General features: G+C 36.0%; 5 protein-coding genes across 5 annotated transcripts; 1 reads left to right on the forward strand and 4 right to left on the reverse strand.

Moving 5' to 3' along the window:
- The first annotated feature begins 779 nt into the window (after positions 1 to 779).
- LOC107046399 (iron-sulfur cluster co-chaperone protein HscB) lies at positions 780 to 3,583 on the forward strand. The gene is made up of 3 exons (XM_015269013.1): positions 780 to 1,632; positions 3,055 to 3,311; positions 3,375 to 3,583. Exons 1-3 carry the CDS (start codon positions 1,258 to 1,260, stop codon positions 3,502 to 3,504), a joined length of 762 nt encoding a protein of 253 aa, XP_015124499.1. The 5' UTR covers positions 780 to 1,257; the 3' UTR covers positions 3,505 to 3,583.
- LOC107046409 (adenylate kinase isoenzyme 6) lies at positions 3,550 to 5,503 on the reverse strand. Its single transcript, XM_015269021.1, has 3 exons — positions 5,169 to 5,503; positions 4,891 to 5,042; positions 3,550 to 3,917 (listed from the first exon to the last, which is right to left on the reverse strand). Exons 1-3 carry the CDS (start codon positions 5,209 to 5,211, stop codon positions 3,576 to 3,578), a joined length of 537 nt encoding a protein of 178 aa, XP_015124507.1. The 5' UTR covers positions 5,212 to 5,503; the 3' UTR covers positions 3,550 to 3,575.
- Positions 5,504 to 5,601: 98 nt separating this feature from the next.
- On the reverse strand, positions 5,602 to 13,204 carry LOC107046417 (cingulin-like). The gene is made up of 7 exons (XM_015269031.1): positions 12,914 to 13,204; positions 11,688 to 12,091; positions 11,436 to 11,631; positions 11,063 to 11,263; positions 10,792 to 11,004; positions 5,755 to 5,943; positions 5,602 to 5,673 (listed from the first exon to the last, which is right to left on the reverse strand). Exons 1-7 carry the CDS (start codon positions 13,202 to 13,204, stop codon positions 5,602 to 5,604), a joined length of 1,566 nt encoding a protein of 521 aa, XP_015124517.1.
- Positions 13,205 to 13,370: 166 nt separating this feature from the next.
- Positions 13,371 to 17,804, reverse strand: LOC107046435 (hexosaminidase D). Its single transcript, XM_015269051.2, has 8 exons — positions 17,726 to 17,804; positions 17,581 to 17,635; positions 17,282 to 17,497; positions 16,738 to 17,086; positions 16,409 to 16,483; positions 15,859 to 16,330; positions 13,914 to 14,000; positions 13,371 to 13,814 (listed from the first exon to the last, which is right to left on the reverse strand). The coding sequence occupies exons 1-8, from the start codon at positions 17,752 to 17,754 to the stop codon at positions 13,640 to 13,642; spliced, it is 1,458 nt and encodes a 485-aa protein (XP_015124537.1). The 5' UTR covers positions 17,755 to 17,804; the 3' UTR covers positions 13,371 to 13,639.
- Positions 17,805 to 18,489: 685 nt separating this feature from the next.
- On the reverse strand, positions 18,490 to 23,864 carry LOC107046429 (ubiquitin carboxyl-terminal hydrolase 22). The gene is made up of 6 exons (XM_015269040.1): positions 23,146 to 23,864; positions 22,320 to 22,452; positions 21,958 to 22,173; positions 21,171 to 21,585; positions 19,569 to 20,135; positions 18,490 to 19,055 (listed from the first exon to the last, which is right to left on the reverse strand). Exons 1-6 carry the CDS (start codon positions 23,263 to 23,265, stop codon positions 18,998 to 19,000), a joined length of 1,509 nt encoding a protein of 502 aa, XP_015124526.1. The 5' UTR covers positions 23,266 to 23,864; the 3' UTR covers positions 18,490 to 18,997.
- Positions 23,865 to 25,262: the final 1,398 nt, after the last annotated feature.

Raw genomic sequence — 25,262 nt, forward strand, 5'->3', positions numbered from 1 at the left:
ATCCATTTTTTAAAGTGGAGTAACTCTCGTAAAATTGCCCTCCCTCCTTTCATTTCCATAGTTGAAAATGTAAAACATCCACATCACTAATTCTCCCTCTTTGATCTATACGCCAGCAATCGATTTTATTCACGTGGCGCCCTCAGGCAGCTGGAATAATCCCTTCGGCTGTCGTTTCGTTCAATTTTTCTCACCTATCCAATTTGAATTTTCCATAAACGGGCGATTGATCAAAAAATATCCCTCTCGTCACAATCGCTTGAAACCTCTTTTTGAATTTTTATCATCCCCATTCACCACTTCGACAACTTTCTTCTCATACTATAACTTTTATCGTGAAAATAATGCTCCAGCACTTGTGTTATTCAAAAATTTGTGAAACAGTTTTGAATGAAATCGAGCACGAAAGGGAGTGCACACGGACGGAATACGTGATTGTTTACAAACACGACGGATAGAGTTAACTTTTGAAATAAATTCGTTGGAAAAAAATGTCACCGGCATCAAAGACGATAAAACCACGTGGTAAATAGTATTGAATCGTGGATTTGCGACACGTACGACGTTGACCGGTAGGCGTCATACGACTACACTGAAACATTGGGGTAGCTTTTGCCACCCTCGCAGACCAACTTCTGCGATTCTCTTCCCCTTTCAAAACACACACACACATATACATACATAGTTGGATCAGCGTTAGTAGTAAAGACCCCCCCCCCCTCCTGGATTTCTCCCCATTTTCTCCCGATACTGATATACTTTACAACCAGCGTGCTTAGATTGCGCTTGTATATACAACCCTCTCGTCACTCGATAAATATCATCCCTTTACTTAGCAAGTCAACCAATATTATTTTATCTTTTTAAAAGATTAGATCGCTGTTGATATTTCTTTGACGCGTTGATGGAAAAAGTTGAGGAGCATTGAGGATAAGTGTATTTTAAGTTCTGAATGGGTTCTTTGGAGGAGTTTGGAGTCGATTGTGCAGTTTGCTTTGGAATTAATTTGTTGGAGGAGATTCTTGGAAAGAGAAACGGGAAAGACGCGCCATCTTGTATTTATGGTAAAAAGTTCGCCTGGTTTATCTGTTGGTAAAAAAGACTCTTAGTGAAGTTGTTATGATGAAGCGTTTGTAACAATTGAAAATATTCAGAGGAGGACGGAGATGTTTGTGTAATTCTCTTTGTTGTTATATATATAATAAGTTGTTTGTAGAGTGCAATTGATTTTATGGAGTTGTTGACAAGTATTGAAATATGGGGTTAAGATTGACAAGCTCAAAGTTGAACTTGACATTGAAAAGTTTGACCAGGTTGACTGGAGCTGATTGTTCTCGAAGTGCAATGCATGCAGTGTGTGCAAGAAGGGATATTGATTTAGAATTGAAATTGTCGAGAGTGTCATTGTACTGCAGTGAGACCCCGAAGAAATGCTGGCAGTGTAATTTTCCCTACAAGTCTGAGTTATTCTGTCAAAAGTGTAAAACCCTTCAGAAACCACCTGAGTCTCTGGATTATTTTGACATACTTGGGATTAAGAGAAATTACGATGTGGAAGATAAAGAGGTTCAGAGGAAGTACAGGGCACTGCAAAATTTACTGCATCCTGATAGATTTGGGAATAAAACTGAGGTGATTAATCGATTATTTTTCATCACGCTGTGTGTAAAGTGACATTTTACCCAGACATGGTGATGAAAAATAGGGTTCAATACTCGCGGGAAAAGTGTTTTTAGCCTCGTGGGATTATATAAACCTCCCACGAGCCCAAAAACACTTTCCCGCAATCGTATCGAAATATACTAATATGTTTCTGAACTTGATGGGAATATTAATTTCAGCCCATAACACGGTCTTAAAGCATTGGGTTGATCTCGCCCTGAAGGATAAGACCTATGCGTTAAAAAATTTTTTTAACAATGATTACAAATGTGCTCGACAAACTTTCTTTAGCGCGTCTAATTCCCAATAAAAAGAAATGGAAAATTGCTCTTGTATTGTATATAGTATATAGTTATTTTTGCTAATAAATTAGCAATCATTCTGAATGTTTACTTTGCGCATTATTATCTTGTCAGGTATAATTCATTGTTTGATTTGATTAAATTGAATAAGATTTCTTTTTAACTAATTTTGTCAGATTTTCAATTTAGTTGAATGTTATCATCATCATTATTCTTACTATTCCTTTCTTCTATACAGCCGATTGTCTTTTTTACAGTTCTATCTATCCTCAGCCCTTTAATAAAATGGTAATAGAACAAATTTATTTACACATACTTGAATGAATTTGAAACATCACATTTGAAGAAACCATCAGAAAGCTCACTTTCAGGGAAATTCATGAAAAATTAAAAATTTTGAACAATCATCATAACAATCAAATCAACCAATATAGCTGTCGTAATCATCTTTCAACTTCGACTTAATGGCATTAAAACACACATTTTAAGCCATGATTGAATTCATTTGAAGCATGATATTCGAAGATATCCGGAATTCCGATTATCAAAATATACAAAATTTTTGCAAATTTTTAAATAAATCAAAATAACGATTATTGCTATCACTTTCATCTCTAAACTCGGTTAAAAGGACATTGAAACAAACTTTTAAACCATCATTCAATCGATTCAGATTTTTTTTATTATCGTAGGGCAACCGATTTTCGAAAAAATTGAAAAGTAACAAAATTAATCGATGGATTAAATTTTAGTTAATGGCGATTGATAGGGCGCAATAATACCTACATTCTAAAAAACGATTCAACTTCATCTATTCATTAGCGAACAATTGAAGAAAAACGTTGTTACATATGTACACACATGTACGGATGAGGTCTAACAATGGCATTTTCGGGCTTTTTAAATCATACTGGGTCAATATAACACAAAAAATCCAAAACTTAAATTTGAACGATTACAAAGCTTCCATTGGGAAGCAAAAATATTAAAAATTTCAAAACCAGCAAGAATACCCATGACGGATATATAATAATAATAAAAGTATCTAATACGTTGATTACTATTAATAAATGATACTTGTTCATTATAGAGAGAAAAACAATATTCTGAGAATTTATCATCTTTATTGAACAAAGCGTATGCAACGTTGGCAAATCCCCTAGATCGAGGTCTTTATTTATTAAAATTGAAGAATCTTTCAATTCCTGAAGGAACAACTAATTTAGATCCAGAGTTCCTTATGGAGATTATGGAGAGGAATGAGGAGGTTCAAGATGCATCAGAGGATAAGGATAAAATTGTACAATTAATGATGAAAAACCACACGATATTGGAGGACTTATCAAGGTACTTTTGATGCTAAAACCCTACTTTTTAAATTATCTAATAGATTTGATTCTATAATTATAGGAAAGCTTCAGAGTCCTTCCATAATAACAACCTGGAAGAAGCTAAATGCACACTGGTGAAGATGAAATATTACGCGAGTTTGGACGAGAGACTGAAAAAAATCAAACAGGACTTAGGAATTGTAGATTAGAACGAGAAATAAATTTTCCTTTGGAAAATAACACAACTCTGTAAATAAATAAATACTTCAAAGGACTTTATTTATACAACTTGATTATCTTGCTTCCACTGCTCCAGCCACTGACAAACCCTATTAACATTCGCCTCAATTTCCTCTTGTGTATTACTCTGTAATTCGTGAACGATTTCCTCTTTGTATGAGGATTTGGCCTCGTCTAAAATTGTCTGAAATATTTCACAGTCAATATTGTCCTCGAGTTTCTTTCCCAGGTAGCCCCTGGCTGTCAGACGATCATAAAGGATTGTGTTGCTGGTACGAAGAACAAAAACAATGTCAAACCATCTTTCTGGGAAGAAATCAGCACCGTGGTAGTCGACGATGTTGCCTCCTTTGCCCATGTAGGTCTCCATGCTATCCAACAGCTTGAAAACAAAATTAAAGTTGTGAACAGATAAAATAATCGTAAGGGTTGATTAAAATGGGTGTACTCATGGATCGAATTGATAACTCCCCCACGAATCCTTCACTGTTATTGGAGTGAGAAAAATCAATTCGATTATAATACTGAAATATATATCTTGAATTTATTGTATTATTAGATCACTTTCACCTGTTGGATCTTACGATGAAACTCCACTCTAATGCTTACTAAATATTATAAACATCTGATAAAACCTAATAAAAAAAAAAAAGCTATATAACTGTACAACTGCGAAGACGTTTTCGTTTAGCTTCCAATTAGAATCAAGTTATTAGAGGACACACCGATTGCAAAAAATAACTGCAAATCCCATCGTTTTTCTAAGTAAAATTTTTACATTGTCGAAAAATTCACATATTTTTGTGTTCTTCTTCACAATCTAATCTGATTAGTTTTCATGTCCATGTATTAGGGGAGGATGGGTCAAAATGGACACTTTAGACTTTTCTAAAATTATTCATAATTCCGAAACAAATTTATCAATTGAGCTCAGTTTAGGCTCGTCACAAAGAGAAAGAGTTCTTCTTTGTAATGAAAAAAAAAATTATTAAATTTTATCAACATTTCAACCCCTCATTAACATCTTAAAACAAGTCAAAAGTGTCCGTTTTACCCCACCCTCCCCTAATTGTATTTTTTCTTTAATCGAACTGTGTCGTATGTTTAAGGGACATAGTAGCACAAAATGTTGTTCATATACATACAAGAATACGAAGTTCAACTGATTCGAAGGGTCACAAAATGTGGAGGAAACATGAAATCATTGTAATATCGTCCTCCCTCCAGGTCGGGAAGTTAATAAACCGAATTTTAAAATAATAAACAAAATAATTGATATCATAATTGGTTAAATCAACAATCAAACTAATTGCTCGTTTAATTAATCAATAAATAATTTATTCAACTTCACTCACTGTGTCTTCATCTAGCACAGGACATTTGTACACTTCATCATATTCTTCCAGACATCCATTGTCAATTGCAAGTTTACTGACATCCCGCCAGATCAAGCCGGTTCTTTGGGCTAATTTCTCAGCCATTGTGCTTTTGCCCACTCCAGGGGTACCTGTCATCAGCAATTAATTGATCATTGATGAATGATAGAGGATTATTGACGATCGCCGACGATTCACTTCGATTTGAGTTTATTTCGAATAAGATAATTCAACAGCTGTAGACATGCTTCAATTACCTGTTATGAGGATATTTGGTGCTGTTCTCTTTGTCGTAGGCATTTTACAATCAAAAGTGTAAGTTGAAGTTTGGAATTTTAATAACGAGTCCTTCAAAATATTATAAAATATGGAGATATATTATTACAAATCAATAATTCGTAGTCCGGTTAAAAATACACATTCCGGAGTAAACAAATATTTGAGGTTAGCCCCTTCATGCGATGGAGAACAGACCTGTTTTCACTTCAGCGACTGTCGCTGAGAGGCTTTGGTACTTACGGTTATTTGAATGTTCCAAGGAATGTGAACAGTGGCTGATGAATTGCGACAGTGAAGCTTTGGTAAATGCATTATTCTTTTGCTTATTGCTAATTGGGGTTTAGAATTTACCGGGATAATTGTTTTCAGTGAAATTATCTAGCTCTATCCATGCGTTTACTGAATAACCTATTATACGTAAGTTCCATCGGTTATCAGGGTACTCTTCAAGCGAGACAATTGGTCTTCTAGCTCTGTCATCTTCTGTGTGAATAATAGTCCCAAATGATGAAAAATCGTTGGGATAATTTATGACGATGGTAGGGAGATATTAACATTTCGTACTTGAAGATATTTTTGTCGTTGACTATCAGCCATTGCTTCAGTCGTTGCTACGAATCCTTTGTATCTCTCCTCCAACATATTCACGAGACTGTCTAATTCACATTGCTTTTCAGTACTCAGGGAAGTTGATAGTTCGTTACGTTGCTCTTGTAGCTGTAGTTCCATTGCTTTCATTTCTATTTCTTTACTCTGTGCATTTAGAATTGACGCAATTGATATGAATAATCGAGTTGATGCTTCAGGATATCTTAGCGTATTAACTCAAATATCAATGAGGGTTCTGATTAGAAATGTGAGTGACAAAGATGCGAGTGTCCAAGACTACTGTCATGACCGGTAATTACTGCGCCGAGAATCTGACCATGTGGTTAGAAAAAAAATTACAATTGGTCATAAGCATGAAATGACCGAATTTTGATCGTCAATTTCCAGTTATATAGAAGAACCTCAATCTACGAATACTAGTCCAGCGATTTTTAAACTGTTCAAAATGTTTAGCTGACATTTCCAGTTCACTTGTCGGAAATTTTTATCACATTTAATTTTCACTGAAATTTCCCTTCTCAAAATGTTGGAATATTATTGAATTTTGAGTGAAATCTGAAATTTCGTGATTTCTTTCCCCTTAAATTGCATTCAGTGGCACTGTCCTGACCATTAACAGTCAATTGTCTAAGAAATTTCGTTTTTTTTTCTAACAGTGTATCATTGAGAACGAGGCCATTCATAATAATTAATAAATAAAATAATAAATTATAATAATTCAATTCTATTGAGAGTTTTTCGATCGAGCCCTTAAAAAATGACCCAAAAATGACCGAAATAACATAGGCGGTCAATTTGCAACTATATAGACGATTTCGTATATTCGAAAATCGTATACACTGAGAAAAAAATCTCCCAAAAATTAGTGTGCTGTCCCCCAACGCCGGGACATAACATGGGGACGTCGAAAAATTCATAAGCGGCACCCTAATTTTTGGTGGGACTCCGGCCACTTTTTCGGGGGATTCCCGTAAAAATTAGTGTGCCACATGCGAATTCTCCGATGACTCCCTGTTATGTCCCAGCGTTGGTGAACAGCACACTAATTTTTGGAAGGATTCTCACAAAATTACGATGTATTTTTTTCTCCGTGTAGAAATTTTCTATACGGATTATGTATAGAAATTCTATAGGATTTCCGTATATGATATTCGGATATTTATATACGAATATTTCCTATACGAATTATTTCTACACATAAATTTTTACATAAATATTTGTTTTCATACGAAAGATGTCTAAACGCTCCAGAGAAAAACGTAAAAAAATGTCGCAACTCCATACGAAATGTTTCTATACATGTGGCAGTGGGTCGTACAGGATCAAACCTATAGAAATCGTATAGAAATAATTTGTATAAAAAATATCCGTATAGAAATATCCGAATATCATATATGAAAATCCTATAGAAATTCTATACGCAACCCGTATAGAAAATTTCTATACGATTTTTTCATACGTGATATATGACGGTCATTTTCTACACAAAATTCGGTCAGAGTCAGAAAACAGAAACCGGTCATTTACGTCTAACCTGACCAAAAGGAAAAATTACGGTCATCTCTAGTTCTGACGTGGAATTAAAACGTCAACGCAGAACCCTCATCAGGGCAAAATCTCTGGGAAGTCCCTATTCTCATTGCTGCAATGAGTACAGTCATATATCCATTTTTTAAATATATTGATACAAAATCGCAGAAATTCAAACTAATAGACAACGTTATTTCCTTCATGTTGATGCAAATTTAATCCATCCGTTCAAGTTGATTATTCTAAAATAAAATGGGCAAGATGCTCCAAATATAAACACGTTCGCATGAGCTCAGGTGTGGCTCAAAATTTTAGATATCTGCATTATTTGCCTGGATGTACTATAATTTGCCACATTGCCTCCGATTTTTATTTTCATTTATAGTCTTTCAATCGGTCAATTATCAATTGGTAAATAAATCCTATAAGAGCCGGTGTATGAGAAAAAAATTGTTTATTTGATTTCATCAAAGCTACGGCAACTAGTTTTCCTCAATTATCAAAAAAGTCGGTTTTATATAATTCCCCGTTAGTTAAAAACAGACAGGGGGCAGCGAGCATATGATGCTGAGCATGTCATTGACTGATGTTTCACTGCTTTCCTCACCACCAATAAATTGATGATATGCTTCCGAATGGTTTCAGCATAATAAATTTTTTTACTCTCGGATATTTCTCCACATTTTTCCAATTTGAGCCTTTCTCTCCTCCCCCCCCCCCCNCCAACCTCCTGTATCGCATTTGCTAGAGGTTTTAGGAAAACGTAAGTTAGGAGAAAACCTGACCAGATAAAGTCCTCCCTTCCGAGACTTCTAAATTACTTTCCGAAATTACTTTCAAATCCTCATTTGTTTATAATTACTCGTTATTCCAATTTTTAGTTCTTTTTTCATGATGGTCGTTCACTTTTTTTTAGTTTCATTCTTTGTTCACTTTTTTATGTGAATTTTTTCACTTTATCGTAACAGTTTCAATATTGCGAGTATTTTCCCCAAGTCAAACTGGTATGCACGGGGAATGAAATACCAGAAAAATTACTGTGTTAGAATGGCAACATGGGTACATTTTGACGGACTCGAAAAATTTCACGTGCGAGCATCGAATTTTTGCGGTGCTTCAAGAATTTTTCTCGGATATACCGCGCAAGATTATTGTATTCCCGGTGCTGGCACATGATTTTTTTCTGATCCGTCAAAATCAATCCATTTTACCGTCCTAGGATAGTAATTGCTCTGGTATTTTTTTCTCCGTGTGGGTGCGTCTTTGTTGTGGTTTTAATACGAAACGTTCTGGTGCAATGAGGAAACTGCATGCCAAATTTAAGTTAATATATAGATTTTTGCAAAAATGAGAGTGCTAACAAGGATATTGAGCGAACAACCGAAAAATGGAAATATTGCGAAACCTTTGTATGAAAGGGTGTGCATATTTTTATTGATTGAGATAGAAGACATTGAAGGGAATATTTTGAAAAAAAAATTGAAATCAGTTGAGTAGTTTTTGAGATATTTGCGAAAAACGATTCAAAAACAAATGGTGATTTCTCAAAAATAGCTGGATCGATTGCGCTGAAATTGAGCACAGAGTTAGTTCTCATTCATATACCTATAATCTGACAAAAATTCAGATGTTTTGAAATCATTTTAGTACTTTAATTCTTCAATTTTCAAAAAGTCAACCACCAAGGACATCCGCACATATACACAAGGTGGTCAAACTTCGTATTTTTACGGTTCAGACCATTCTACATCATTTCCAAGCAAAATTAGAGAATCTAAAAATAGAACGATTTCAATACTTCCATTCGGATGCAGAAATCACAGAATTTTCCTCGGACATGAAACAAATCTTTTTTTGGAAAACGCATGAACACCCTTAAGTTGTTTCATTCGAAAAAGGTAGATGATAATATTCATCTGGAATTTATATAGGATGTTTAGAATCATAGTTGAATTATCCATGAATTTTTCTGAATTTCCTTTTCAAGTTATTATTAATTGTCGCTTCTTATATATGGGCTTTTATAGAGAATTTTCTGAAACTGCGTTATTATCTGAGTTGAAAATATAGTTTCATGCAAATTTGAAAGATCGCCATAAAGGCCCATGTATAATAAGTTAAGGGTATTATGGCGGGTTCCGCAAAAGCAAAGAATTGAATGAAAATTTTTCAACGTATTAAGGCAAATGACCCTACGCTCGTCTAGCTAAGGTGAACATATCATTAGTCCAATATTTCTATCGAAATGAGCGTGAAGATGCGATGATTTAAATTACATATAAGAGGGTAAAATCTTCAGAATTGGAATTTATTTATATTAATTATGATAATTACTATTTTTTAATAAATAATCGTCCATGAATGTGAAAAGTCCCATGTCCCTACGCTCGTTCATTTGTCCCCATGCTCGTTTGACACATGTCCCTATCTTCGTCTCGTGATTTGAGTGATATGGAAAGATGTTAGCCGAACTAATTACATCGTGAGTATCCTATTTTGTGATAAAACAACTTTAAAAAATATCTCGATGCACAAAATTATATTTCCATTGGACAGTCCAACCTTTTAAATGATTTTTTCATCCATTTAGTCCGTTACCAGTTGACAGTTGGGTGCAGAACGAGCGTAGGATCAATGCCATTTTCATTGTACCTATTCTTTTAATTAGCAATATTTCAGTGAAATATCCGGATATTACTATAATTTATGCATTTTTATTATATTTTTAACTATTCGAAACCTTAGCCAAGGGATTTTTAATTCCATTTTACTATTGTAACGGAGATATCAACGTTTTAAAATTGTGTTTCTTAACTTGTGGCTTAAGAATTAACTCTGTCGTAGCACGAGTTGATGTGAATGTGATTTTTCTCTCTTCTTATTCAATAAATCACTCTGCATTGGTGTCTATAACTTTTCTTATTGACTAAAATAATAACTCCAATCGTACTTCACTCTTAATAGACTTTTGGTCATAGCTGACAGGATCTGAACGAGCGTAGGGACAAAGACGGGCATCGGTACATTTACCTTCTTTAAGTTATTCAAAAACCGGATCGAAAATATCAAAAACTTCATGTACACAATACTAATGGAAAAAAATTCTAAAGTTGCTACTTATATACGCGGTTGAATGAAGCATCGATAAGTTCAGCATCTTTCCTACGTTATTTCTCGAGGAATAACCCGTAGGGAAAACGCTAAAAATATCGATGCCCTCTTCAACCGCGTGTGCAAGTAGCAAATTTAGACATTATTTCCATTGTTATTGTGTACATGAGGTTCTTGAAATTTTGCGCACGGTTCTTAAAGGACTTTTATAATGTGTTAAAAAAATTTCATTCAATTCTCTGCTTTCTCCCTACGATCATACTCATTCCAGGAATGTGAATAGAGGAACTAGTTAACTTGAAAATCATCAATTCTAATTGAATGACCGCAATTAGAAAAGGATTGCATTACTTTCTCTATCTCAAAGATCTTCTGCTTGTACTCTAGAATGACCTTCTGCTTTGATTTTTCCAGCTTCAGAAGACACTTTCTCAAGCTAGATACCTTCTGAGTAAGCACTTGATTTTGTTGCTGATTAGCTGCTTCCATCTCATTTCTAATTTTTGTGAACTCGTCTCTCATAGTTGAACATTGTTCACTCAATAACAACTGCAACTTTGCTTCCTATAATAAGAAAAAGTAGATGACTATCCGGAAAAAAGTAATAGTAGTAGAATTATACCTCTTCAGTCTTTGATTGCAATTTATTTTCCAGTTCTTGGAGTCTGTTATTTAATAGGAGAATATTTTTCTCATTGGTTTCATTTTTTCTCATTAAATCGTGATTAATCGCTTCTAGGTTTTTATATTTCGAGGCAAATTCTCTTTCTTTAATCTCGAATAATTCTTCATAGGTCTTTTGTTTCAACATTAATTCTTCTTCCTGAATTGGGGGAACAACATGAGACAATCGGGTATAATAAAAGTTCAACTGACAATATAGTTTCTGAACGATAACTTTTTTTTCAAGTGAAAAGTGTCTATTCTACCCCTGCCTCTTCTGACAACAAGCAATTTATTTCTCAAAATAACAGACTGCAAATAAAAGTTCTCACCTTTTCCTGAGACACTTTCCCCACTTTTTGAGTCAAAGTATCAACTTCCTGCCGTAACTTTTCACTTTTCATTTCCTCCTGCTGTAATCTTCCCTTGAACTTCTCGCATTGTTCGCTGATTGCACCCTTAAAGCGATGGATAATCTCTTCATGACACTCCTCGAGATCGTTCTTCATCTGCTGCACTTTCACAAGCCTAAGTTTCAGTTTACCTATGAACTGAGCCTCTCAAGGAATACAAAACTCTCTCACCTAGATTTCCAATCGTTTATCTCCACATTCTTCTGTTTGACAATCGCTCGAAGATGATGCAGCTCGTCAGCATCTCCGCATCCTTGCCTCTTCAACAGTTCTTGGTTCAAGTACTCATTTTGAATATGCAACTTTCTAGCAACGTTCGTCAACTCATCTATCCTCTGCTTGCAAAAGTGCAGTTGGCTTTTAGAGGGTTTATTCTCGAGAGAGTACTGAGCTTTTGGTGAAAACTCAGATCTGTCATCTTGACTGACTGTTTCGTCTGTTTCATCTTCTATTTCTCGTTGTTGGGGAGATGATTTTGTCCGAAGTGGCTGTCTGCATCTCATCCAGGGGTTTGTATGGGGGCGAAGTATTTGTGTGGAAGCAGAACTGTCACTGAAGGAATCCGGTTCAGTCGCCTAACAAGAATGACTCAAACGAAATTGATTTGGACACCAAAATTACCTCTGGAGTGGTCAACTTACGCTGAATTTTTTTTTATTCTCAATTGCACTTCTAGATTTAATAATTTAACTATTGTATGATTGATAATATAATTTAACAATCTCGGCGTTCTCCAAGTATTTTTTAATGAAAATAATGTCTTTAAGGCAACCAACATCCGTGTAAAATACTATTGGAAATGAATTACTATTGGAAATATAACTTATTGGTATTCTCCGAGTCTTCATACGTAAAATAGAATTGAAAAATTTTTAATCAGGAAATTTCTATTTTAAATAGTTGACAAAAATAATTCTCTTTCATTATTTTCAGTAGATAAAAACTCATTCGAGATCCGTCATTTCTCTTTTCTTTAATATTAACACGTCATATGTGTAGTAATTGAGGTTTCCGATGTAAAATCAAATTTTCCCACTGCATATTCGTTGAAATAGAAGGTATTGCAATGAAATCATTTTTTGATTTGATAAAATTAAATATCAAGTAAGGTGAATGTCCCACTATCTGTCTCTACCGTATTAGTCGAACTTTTTTGAAAATTCAACGTATTTCACGAGTTCAGCAATGTATTATTTGGTGCTACCCTTTGTCCATTGAGACGAACGAATTGAGCCACTCAAAGTGATGTTGCTTTGCCCATGAAAAATTACATATGATGTTCTATTTCTATATTCAATGACTGAATGTACACTTTATCCAAAATAGATTCTATTTGATTTTATTGGAATGGCTAATCACCAGTTCTGGCGATTAGCCTAGGATTGATAAAAACATACTGATGGCTGTTGATAAGGTATTGGAGGCAATGGACCCTTCGACGGAGCTCTGCTGAACACCCCCTCAACTCTCCCAGCCTTCAATCTCCGATACAACTCTCCAAGGTACTGATTCCTCAATGTTCGTTGATTACTCGCGTGATTCAGTCTTTCAAGCCACTTTCTGCAAATCTGAGCTGTTTGTGGATCTTTCAATCTCAGAATATAAGGTTTCGTTTCGTTCAGGGTCTCTCGGTAGTACTCGTCTAGGTTTGCATCGTGTTTCTCATTGTGATCTTTGGACTTTGACATGATCCATTAAATACAACTAGAATTGTTTACTGTACTTGCTCTTGTAGACCCTCATTTTATGTGTATCATGAAAATTTCTATGTCTCACAATTGAAAATTTCAGTGTACTCACGTGCAAGCTGAATTTATCAACAAAATCGAAAAAGAATTGAATAACTGCCGAGAATTCAGCATAGTAAGATTTTTATTATTCTCCATTTAAAATCGAACAATTAGAAACGAAACATATTAATTAATTACAAAACTATGTGAAAAACATGGTGTCGCAGGCTTGGATTTTTCAAATGAATAAGCAAGTTCTTTTCTTACTTACATCTAAATCTTAGGGTTTACTCTGAAGAGATCAGTTACAAAAACTTTATATTGTAAAATTTTACTAGTCAATCCAGACTCGATCTTCAATTTTACATTATAAAATATTTACGGTAGAATCATCTATCCACGACTATTGATTTTGATTTGATTATCAGCTGTTTGTTTTAGCTCAATGAGTTTATTCTTCATTGGTTGAAGATGTGTGCCTGTCCACTCGTCTATTGCCGGTGGAAAGAAGATAGCTTCCATTTGAACTTTCATGTAGGATTCTAGGGAAGTCAGTTCCAGAAGTAAACTGGAAATTCAGTAATTCAATTAAGATCATGTTCATGAACAAATCATTTATCATTGAAACAACGCATTTATCCTTCTATCAAGTTTAACATTAACTTACTCTGAAAACGCTGGAATGAGACTTTCTAGTTGCATCGGATTTGTGTAACTGTTAGCCACTTGCCATGGATTCATCCATGTTAAAATTCTACAAATTATGGTAAAATATATTACTACGTGGTGACATCTGCAGGGACATTGTGAGACAAGAGAAGTCCAAATAGTTTGCATGGATTATTTCATAAATTATCTTCGAAATGGATATTATCAGGTGAAAATGTAAAAATAACTGTCTTATTTCCATACAAAAAAGCATCATGAAATTTGAAAGGATAAAAGAGGGGTTCCCTTTTCTGACAAAGGTTCTCCTGCCTTTTGATTTTTTTTTCACCTTGTCTGGATTAAATATCTAAGAAATATCTAAATAAATTGTCTTACTTGAGAACTCGGATCTTTTCTTTTCGCTGCCGGATACGGCAAAAGATCTGAATGCTTCAAATTAAAAAAAAAACAAGTCGAAAATAAGCCCCCAGCGGCGAAAATAATCGAAAAAATGACGATGTGTGACTTTTTAGAAAAAAAGATTTTTGGATGGATTGCTCTATACCAGGACGTATTGAATCGGTCGCCACTGAATTTTATACACAAGTGTCATAACACTCAGATGTTTATTTCAAGTTTTACGCGTATTAGGAAACGCCATGCACATTAACTCACAATTGAAAAAATTGGAAAACGCAAAGATCTCAAAAAGTTTGTATGAATGGCTATCCATATTTTGATTGATCTTGATAGGGGGCGGCAAGACGAGTATTTTGAAAAAAAAAAAATTAATCGGACCAGTAGGTTGGGAGATACTGACCAAAACTATTTTTTTTTTTAAGTTGAATATCTTCTATACCACTTGTCCTTTTGCCTATCCACAATCGCATCCTATAATATCATAAGAGCTATAATCTCACCAAATATCAACATCCTATCTAATTTTTTTCGGGAGTTATTGCGTTCAGAATAATTCTCTCATAAAAACGAAAGATGCCGATTATTTGATTTGATAGATATTATCATGAGGAATATTTTGACGTAAAAAAAATCAATTCAGTCGCGTACCTAGTTTTCGAGACATTGAGAAAAAAGACTTTTGAGAATTTGCTGTATCTCGGAAACTACTTGACCGATTGAACTGAAATTGCGCCCAAAACTGCTCCAAAAAATACCAATGGAGAATTTGCATGAATTTTTTAAAATTTTCTAATCTCACGATTGGGACCTGAATAATTTATTTTTCATTTTCAAACATTTGAAATATCCTTCATTAATTAATAATTCATTGTTAAAAGTTGAAGATTTCAAACGCTTTGAAATCGCCAATGACATCCAATCACAGAATCAATCGCAGAATGGCTCGAGTCGACCTAACCCAATCTTGAGGTGTGCCTCGACCAATGGAGGACGACAATTCCCCACTCTTCTTTTTCCACCAATGAAGTGTTGCCTGAGCATCTTTTTGACATCATTACCGAAAAATTGGTCTCGAAAACGACTGATTTTCAATTAATTATCATAACACATCCAGGCAATGTTTCTCCATAATTTTCGTTTAGCTATCCATATGTTACAATGAATGTGTGAATAGGGGAATTAGACAGAATTGAGCTTCATACAAGTCTCCTATTATGTGATGAAATTTCAGATTTTTAGCTTCAACATTAGTGCCTTTTCTTCAAAGATTTATGAAAATTTTCCGAAAAATTCGCACACACATCCGAACATCCCTCTACACATTTTCTAAAAACATCATGTCTTCATGGTTCATGACATTCTACGTTGTTTCCAGATAAAATTAGGAGATCGTCAAAATCGATGATTACAAAGTTTCCATTCAGACGTAAAAATGCTCGCATTTCGAAAGGTTGGGGACACGCTGTATGCTCACGAAATAATGAGCAAACATATTTTGAACTCATCTACTTCAAAGAAGATACAAAATAATTGAAAATACTTACTGATCACTATTGACCATGCCATCGAACTTGATCTTGAAGTTCAAAAACCACTCGATCCCTCCCGTCAACTGCCACCCAGGATAAGAGAGATTACTGGCTATTGGTGCAGGCCGTATTGGCGGATTAATATGCAGTGGGTGGTCAATATACCCCAGACTTTTGGCAACCTGCATGTGGGTTTGCTCAGAATATCCGTGCAGCCATACCCTTAAACACAGCGCCAGTGACGGTATTGCAGTGGGCAGAAGTTCACACATGGTTGCATAGTGATCATATCTCGACCAGCCGGTGAATGCAGTCCCCCGGAATTCATTGATTTTGTTACCATGGATGCCAAGCTCTTCTAACCATCTCTCGTGATTACTTATGTGATGGCTTATCACTGGAATTTGTCGGGTTGATCCTGTCGCCCCTTTGAATGCTGTTGCTGCCCATACGTTAGGGAATACTGCACTGTATTTCGTCCACAAATCTTCAAATAAAACGAAAGATTATAAAACATTGAAGAAACTCTAGGGTTTCGAAGGAATGAGAGCAAATTACTATTCACCTTGGGGAAGAGAGAATGTTTCTCTGGAATTATAATGCCATATCATTGGTTCCACGTACTTTCCAACATAATACTCTGAAAATCAATGAAACAGAAGGATGTTATTTCATTTTCTCAATTTAAAACAGTCATGAAATGGTAAAACGAGATGAATTAACTTTTTTCAAAGTTCAGTTTTTACTAAATATCTAGAGATTTAAGGGAAATTTTTCTAGATACAAAAAAGCACATCCCAAAATTAAGTTTGATGATATTAAAGAAAAACGCATTTATTCTCACTCGTTTTGCCACTTGACTACACACATAAGATGGTCCAATAATTGAAATACCATTCAAAACTTGCAAATCTGTGCTCCTCAGCATATCATCCCAAATGATGATTTTCAAGCAAGGATACATCTCCTTGATGTATTGTGCAATAGCGAGCACATGCTCCAGGTAAAGAGTGGACTTGCCATGTTTACTCAAACTGGCCCGTTTGGAGCAGACAGAGCACAGCCCGAGGTGCCAGACCTCGTCTGCTCCGATGTGGAGATATTGAATGTCAGGGTGGAACGACACGATTTGTCGTACGAGGGATTTAACCAGGGGAAGAGTGGCTGGGTTCGATGGACAGATCGAGCTCGGAAAGTTTTCTACTTCTCTCAGAGATCTCCACTGGTCGTGTTTTAAAACGAACTACAACAGAGTGGATGCAAATGTTGAAAGCCAAAGTGAACTAAAAAATCCAAGGACTTTCAAAATACACCGCAGTCTTCTGTTAAGAGAAAATATTGGCAAACCTTTTTTTTACAAAAATTGATTTTCAACAAAAAATGTCTGTTGATTAGCAATGCCTGAAAACCGCTCATTCTGAAGGGAGAGTTTACTCACTTCTAAATGACCAAAGGTTTGAACCAAAGGAACAACTGCCAGTCCACAATCTCCAGCAATTTGCAGTATCTGCAAAGCTTCTTGTGCTGTATAACCACTTCCTAGGCTGCTGGGTCCATTGCTCCCAATGCGTGACAGCTCTCGATTGTACGGAAACGTGTCCTCCCACTCTAGCAACAAGCCTGTGGCACCCCATGTCCTCAGATAAGGAAATAACTAGAGCACGTTTAAATACGAGATTATGAACCCTTTGTTGACATGTCAAAATGAACACTTAATTGTTTATTTAGCTTACGAACCTTCTCGAAATAAGCCACCCGAGGTGGGGCGCCCTTAAGGTCGAGGTGAACTAGTCTACAAGATCCAAAAAATATTTTTAGCGAATGTCAATCTTCAAACACTAGTTAATGTTTGAAATGCGTATTTTGCGCCTTTTGTTTTTACCTGTGCGAGCCGAACGTGAAGTCATCCATTTTTTTTTCATTTTACTGCAGAGCTCAGACGAGCTGTTATTTCATCACAACAAAAATGGTGCAATCATTAATTTTATTATCTAATTTGAAAAAACGGGGACCAAAGACTATTATTTTTACATCTTGTCAATCTAAGGACTGAATATTGATTATGTTAATTTCTAGGTGGATGGGCGGGCTTTTCAAACGTGCTGGGATCAATACTTAATTCACGAAGACACAAATTGAAATCAATTCTTTGGGATTTCCCTTGTAAAATTTCGTTTTTTTAGTTAAAGTTAGTTACAGAATATATATTTTTCATCTGGATATTTATACGTTTTCCCTACGTCATTTCCAGGTATAGAAATTATTTATAGACATCGATTATTTGTTTTTAAATTTGATTTATTATACACAGTCGGGCGAACGAAATCGCATTTCATTTTTCATCAAGATAATAAATTAATTATTATCCCATCAGTAATATTGTTCCATTTGTACAAAAATGATCTGACCAAGGATGGCAAACTGCCCATCCAACAGATAAAAATCTCATCTGCTTTGGCTCAATTTGTTCAAAAATTATACTCCATCGTGTGTTTAATTGCTGCAGTCTTAACATCATAGAAATAGAACGTTAAATATTTCTAAATCGATGCGAAGAATAATGCTAATTCCATCAGGCTGACCACACAATAATTTTAGGGGATGGGGGAAAATAGGGATTGAATATTCAATAATAACCAGTCAGTGATTTACAAAAGATAGGATCATTCATTTTCATATTTTTTTTCGTCATTAAAAAATTGAGCTAATCTTAAAAATCTACAGTTCAATCAAAGTAGACGCGGTCAAGTGTATTCATTGGTTATACTCATATACATCAGTTGTTTTTTTCGAAAAACATAAAAAAATGAGGAGAGCCTTAAGAAATTGAAAAAAAAATGTGACTCCATAACAATTACAATTATTCCATAAAAAATTATCAACTTCAGGATCAGATTCATCGTTATCTCCTGGTCAAGGACATGATTACAAAACATGGTCAATCATCTTGCCGTCTAAGCATTCGAAACGAAATCAATTTTATCATAATCGGCAGTATCTAAACAGAACGAATAGGCAAATCACGTTCACTGTGAGATTTGAGGAGAAATTACATACATTAGTCAGTGAGTGACAAACTGACTGGACTCTCACAGAGAAATATGCTCGTCAGTATAAACAAAATAAATAAATTAATTACGGAAAATTTGACTCTTCATACTTTGCTACTACGACCATACTCGAGGATTTGCTTGTGGTAGAAGAGGAGATACCTGAAACATCAATAAACAAGTGGGTCTTTATCATTGTACAGCTATTTTTGCTAATGTAGAAGTAATATAAATAGTGAATGGCTTTTGAATAGAAAATTTTCACATCATTCAATGGATTTTAAACATTTTTTAAAGTTTTGGTCAAGCCACCGATTTTTGAAAAAAATCGAATATTCGAGAAATTAACATATGAGCTACTCAACAATACCTACATTTTGAAAACGAAATAATTACATGTGATCGATCCATTAGTGAACAATTTACGAAAAACTTGATGACATTCACAGACATACGGACAAGGTCTGAGAATGGAATTTTTATAGTTTTCATATTGCAATAGGTTATATAACACAAAAAATCCAAAACTCAAATTTGAATGATTAGAAAGCTTCCATTCAGAAGCTAAAAAAACAATCATCTCATTGTTATTGAAATAATCAATCTAAGGACAGAAAAAAACTCTCTTTTATTCACAGTGATGAACTTGATATTCATTAGTTCAAAAATACCCACCCTTCACTGGTCAAAACGTCTTTGAGCCTCGCCTTGGTGATCAAATGATCATCACACTTGAACCATTGGTCCCTTTGCTGCCTGATGAAGGCAGTATAGTGACCAGTCTCCAGTGAGCCTTCATGATTAATAACAGCAAACAGTGAATATCTGTTATCACTGAATGCCGCGTCTTCGCCATTTTTGGGGAGGCCATCGATAGAATCGCTGTTGTTATTACCATTGCGCTTGTGTGACATAAATGGCGTCATGTCAAGCTGCTCTGGGAATGAGATAAACGTCGATATTTTCTTATCCTGGATACTAGAGTGCTCAAAGCGCTTAAGATGAAAACTCGCGACAATAGGTAGTTGTTTCATTGTTAACTGTTTGGTGCTTTCTTGATAACTCTGACATTTGCTGCATTTGATTTTAGCACTTGAGCCCAGATGCTCAGCTCGCGTGAAACGCTCTAGGCAATCGAGAAGTGATGTGGGGGGTCCATTGGTGTCAGAGCCAGAGGCACCAGCTGTTGGACCGAGGTCTAGAGATATGTCCCAGAATGGATCGATGGTGGTGGAAACGCCACTGAAGAAAATTCGTGTAATTAACAACATACAAATTAACGATTGATTATCTTTATTTTCAGGACGTTTTCTCTGAGGATGCATATATTGATCCGTTATAAACAGCAATTTGGAGGAAATTATAGAATGGGAATCAAATACAAAAATTGTTCCTAAACGATTAAAACTTTTTACGCTAAAATTTCCGGTGCATCTCTTGTAAAATTTTCCGTCATTACTTGACGAAATTACTTGACGATTTTCACTTGAATTTCAAATATTTATGGAAAAATCCATCGAACTGCACATTTTAGTTCAAATATTCCATAATAATGAATAGAAATGAGGAAAATTCAGGTAAATGTGTTATTGAATTTTCACATGATTGAAAACTCTCATCTCCCTGCTTTTCAAAAATTTGAAATTCAATGATTTTTATCCCTCTGAATGTCGCTCTCTTGAAAAACACTACTAAACTGCCCATGAAAGTTCATTTTTTTTCTAACAGTATATTTATGAAGTAAAAGCGATTTTTACACTCACGAGAAATTTTCTCTGACATTTCAGGTAAAATACTTGAAATATTAAACAGCAACAAATCGTTACAAAACTTCAACAGATTTCATTATTAAATCAGTAAATTTCAAAGAAGTTCAATCCCGTTTCAATTTAATCTTGAGAGTGCTGGAAAATAATGAGAATTCAGGCGTTTATTGCCTAGAATTTTCAATTTATTATAAATTCTATTCAATGTGATGTTGAATTTCACTTATGAAAAAAACTCATCTTCTTGAATCATCACAATATACATAATATTTCATAAATAATTTCCCTTTAAATCAAATTAAAAGCCACAATATTGAAAGTAGACATATTCCTGTCCATTGAATTTCAATAATTTCCAACAATCTCCAAAATCAATTTTGCAGAAATGCTTGTAGTAATTGCAATGTGTTTTCGTCTCATATTAATGAGAGTTTTGTCTTTGATTATGTGTAATGGACTACTATTTTTGGAAAAAATATATTCATTTAAAATCGCTGAAATTTGAACTTACTTGCAAGATTGACATACAACATCACTCTGCAACCCTCCGGTGAATATTTGATCGATAATACAATTGCAATGATGTGGATTATCCTTAACAAAAATTGGTGCTGCTTCACAGTGTCTGTGAAGTACATCCAAAGTAGCAATGAAAAATTCGTGAGCATCCTGTTGTTCATAACCAGCCAAGTGTCTCGCGTGTGTCCATATCAAATGGAGTAGTTTATGGAGTGTGAGTGGTGCTTTGCTACCAGAATAGAATTCCTGGAAGAGGTGAGACACTTCACAGACCAGACATCGACTTGGCTGGGGGCAATGGTGACGATCAGAGAGGAAATAATCTCGCAGGAGTGGAGTGTGAGTCAATGCCTGGACAATACAGTTCATGAAGCACGTGCTGCCTAAGTTTATGAGCCCCCTGAGACCTTCAAGCAATTTTTTCACCGTTAAACATTAGTCATAATTTCCACTGTGATTTCAAGAGATGTTGGAGCAAAACAAAACAACATTCATCTAATCATCATTTCACGATGTTTGGCTCATTATTTCAGCCTCATCAGACTGGTCACCCGGTTAATGTTAAATTGTGGTACTTTAGTACTTTGGTACTAAACCAAAAGGTAAAAGGATGACATTCTCCAACATCCCTTGAAATCACTGTGAAATTTATCAGCTATAGAGATGAACCAGAATATTAGAGTAGACGAAAAAATAACCGATGGATTAGCACACGATATGTGTAGAGGCTATTTTTTCCGACGGTCAGAATGGAAAAGTAGGGAAATTGGTTTTTGTACCAATTGTTGAATTCTCCACAACGCGCCTTCGTCGTGGATTTTTCCTCAACAATTCCGCCTCGACTTGTGTTGGTTCCCAGGCACGATAGAACTCTCCCAGACTTAGGGACTTGGCTGACTCGCTCCATTGTGCTTTGGCTACTGTCAGTAACTCTCTATCGTATACATAGTCTCCACATTGGAAGCACAGAATATTACCGTAACAAAGATCCACGGCTGAAATGAAACATGTAAATCCGTTACTTAATTCATCAAAAAATATTCAAAATACATTTCTCACGAGTTTTATTATATAATTTGACATCCATACAAATATTAACATTATTCAATTAATCAATAATCATTGAGAATCAAATGATTACCTAAAAAATGTTTCTTCGTTTTCGCATGCTCCTGAATGTGACCACCGACATAGCAACCAAAAAATATGCAGTGCAAGCAAGAATGCAGTCGATCCTTGTGGGTTTTGCAAGTATGACATAAGCAGCTGACGGCCTGCAAAAGATGGTCTCGTTAATTGCATGAAAAAAAATCAATCCCCAGTTCTCGAACCATCCCTTGGCAAGCTATTTCCCATTTAATTCTCTGGAAAACAATAAAATTCGCATGAAAAAAAAACTTTCCTTCTATTTATACTTGCTCCCTCTATTTTTACATCACCAGTTGCACATAATAATCATGAAAATCGAACGGTATCTCACATCCAATTAATTTCTCCATAAATCGTAATCGGAGCAGAGCCCAAAAAAAAAAAGAAATTGATTTTACAAGTGCAGGGCCACGCGCACAGGGTAACTCAAATGTAATGTCCGATCCTGATAGCCTGAATGAACCGTACGTGTGGGCCGTATCACGTACAGCATCACAGTGACTAGTGTGCATGTAAATACAGGGTGTTTGTATTTTCGCCAGTACCCCCAGCGTATGTACAAACCACGAGACTTGTCAAGCTCACAAGCGAGCGTCATGGATTATAACCTAAACATCAACCTCCCTGAATGGCCCTAGCCCATCACCATAGGCTTGAAATCCTCCTCTCGTAGAAACAAACTAATCTCCACTCCTCTTCCAGGGCACTTGTCACTAAACAAAACCCTCAAAACTGCTCCAAAATACTCGCGACACCGGCTAATGCCCGGTCAATATTCAATACTCAAAAAAAAAAATTCAAAACAAAAAATATCCCACCTTCCTGATGCGTGCCTCTGCCGAAGTGCTAGTGACAAAGTAAGAATGTATAACTTTGTATGGTTGTATTCCCTTGGCAGCTTTAAAATTATTCAAGTGTATGCAGCCATGGTCGCTCATCTCAGTCCGACTATTACGGCGAAGATGCACGAGACTTTTTCTCGTTTTCTCAATCTCAATGTGACTCCAGTATGCTGATGTTTTTTATTCACGTAACCTCGACAATTCCACTTATTATTTAAGATATTTAAAAAGCCCCAGTCAGTTTCACGCTGTTCAAACGTGGAATGAGATAGAATGGGACTTGTGTATTTAACCGGGGCGTAGCACGCTGGCCTTGGAAGGATCACGCGTGTCGTTGACATGGAAAAGCGCGTGAGCCCTCGAAATAATTGATTGCTTGTATTTTTTCAAATCGGAGTACAAACTTCCTCAGTACTCCTCTTGCAAACTTCACCTGCAGCGCTCTTGGCTCCACTCTTGACTGTTGGCTTACGCCCACGATAAGTCCCTTGGTTGGATTTTTAAAGAGCCACTTGGAGCAATCGAGCGAGCGAGAAATTTTTTGGGTAATAATGGGAGAGAGAAGGAAGAGAATGTGAGAGATAAGTGCGAGGAGGAGGGGGGGCCCACGCGACGACGAAAATTTGCCAGGACGCTGGAGGAGTTGTATTGTTGAGCCACGTTTTGCCCCACGTTTTCAACACCCAGGCGCTCACGGACACCAGCCGGTCACTGCAGCGGCGCCGGTACGAGCCACTCGTACCTCCTTACCCCTCTTTCTTTCTCATCCCTACTACCTCAAGTGTGTACGGGGGATACAGTCGTGTACTTGAAAATATCCAGAGCCCCACTGTACCGTTAATTTCCTTGAACTCCGTGACATTTAACTGTGGATTTGACATTTGCGAACTTTGTCTCGGGTTTCCCGATGAATCCGACGGGTTTGGAAGCAGATTTTAACGTTTTTGATGGATGGGTTAAGGGGGAGGAGAATAGGGTCATGGGAAGAATTCGGACAGTTGAGGGGTCGCGAGTCTCTAGGAGATGCGGGGAAGAAATAGCTTAGTGGTACAGCCCTGACCCACGCCGCTCATTCGCCTCCTCTCGTCAATCGAGAACAGCTGCGCATAGTACGCATCACGGTACGCATCCTCTCAAAAGCATCGGTGTCTGTAGTTGGCCCTATGGAACCGCTTTAATCGCTCAACCCTGTCTACTTACCATGACCCGGGACAGGTTTTATCCTAACAGTCCTCCATCTGCTTTACGAGTAAAAAATTTCATTGTCTATAGTTTCAATGATTCCTCACGAAACTACGTTCTTTAGCATGATATTTTGGAGTAAAACGAAGGAGGAATAATTTCGATTTTCAAATTACTGAGTTCTACTTACTCCAGGCATATGCTGAAGATTATTATGATTGCCTTAGAATGTAAACAGAACGAGACCAGAGATTATAGGGGAGGTTGCCAGCGCTTATGTACAAGTTTCAACCGCAAAATTTCGTAGCGGTGTCGTATGAACTAATCGAGAGTACGTACCTGTGAGTAAAACAGGGAGCGTATGAGAGCGCTCACTGAGAGCTTTTAGAGAGTATCGGAGCAAGTGATGCCATCTCTAAGATAAACTGAAACGAAAACTCCTAAGGTACCTTCCTGCAATATCATATTGACGGTAATATACCGACATTTTTTGGACTAAATGAAGTTTCTCCGATTCGAAATTTATACTTGCAGAGTATGTCCAAGGTATAGAATCTGATGTATACTTCTGACATACTTCGTCCAATATGATATCATTGATAATTTCCAACAAGTTGGAAGAAGCACCCGATCCATCTCCATTAGTCTATTAATTAGAGATATTTTTCTTCACTAGATTTTATGTTTTTTGACCCACTGAATCCGAATATTAAGATCCCGGAGTTGAATTCCTGTCATTTTTTTGGTTACTAACAAATTCTTAATAAACAATTGGAGATTCGACTCTTGCGGCCGGGAAACGTCTTTTCTTTTGGCAAGTTCTGAAACATTTTTCTGTATTTGCAACGGTTTCATCAATCAAGATTTATAAACAAATGATTTGGCAAGCTATTTTCAATATTGCTTACTGA

This window comes from Diachasma alloeum, unplaced genomic scaffold (assembly GCF_001412515.2).
Source record: "Diachasma alloeum isolate Michigan unplaced genomic scaffold, Dall2.0 Dall_scaffold_00182, whole genome shotgun sequence".
In the NCBI taxonomy this organism is placed as follows: Eukaryota; Metazoa; Arthropoda; class Insecta; order Hymenoptera; family Braconidae; genus Diachasma; species Diachasma alloeum.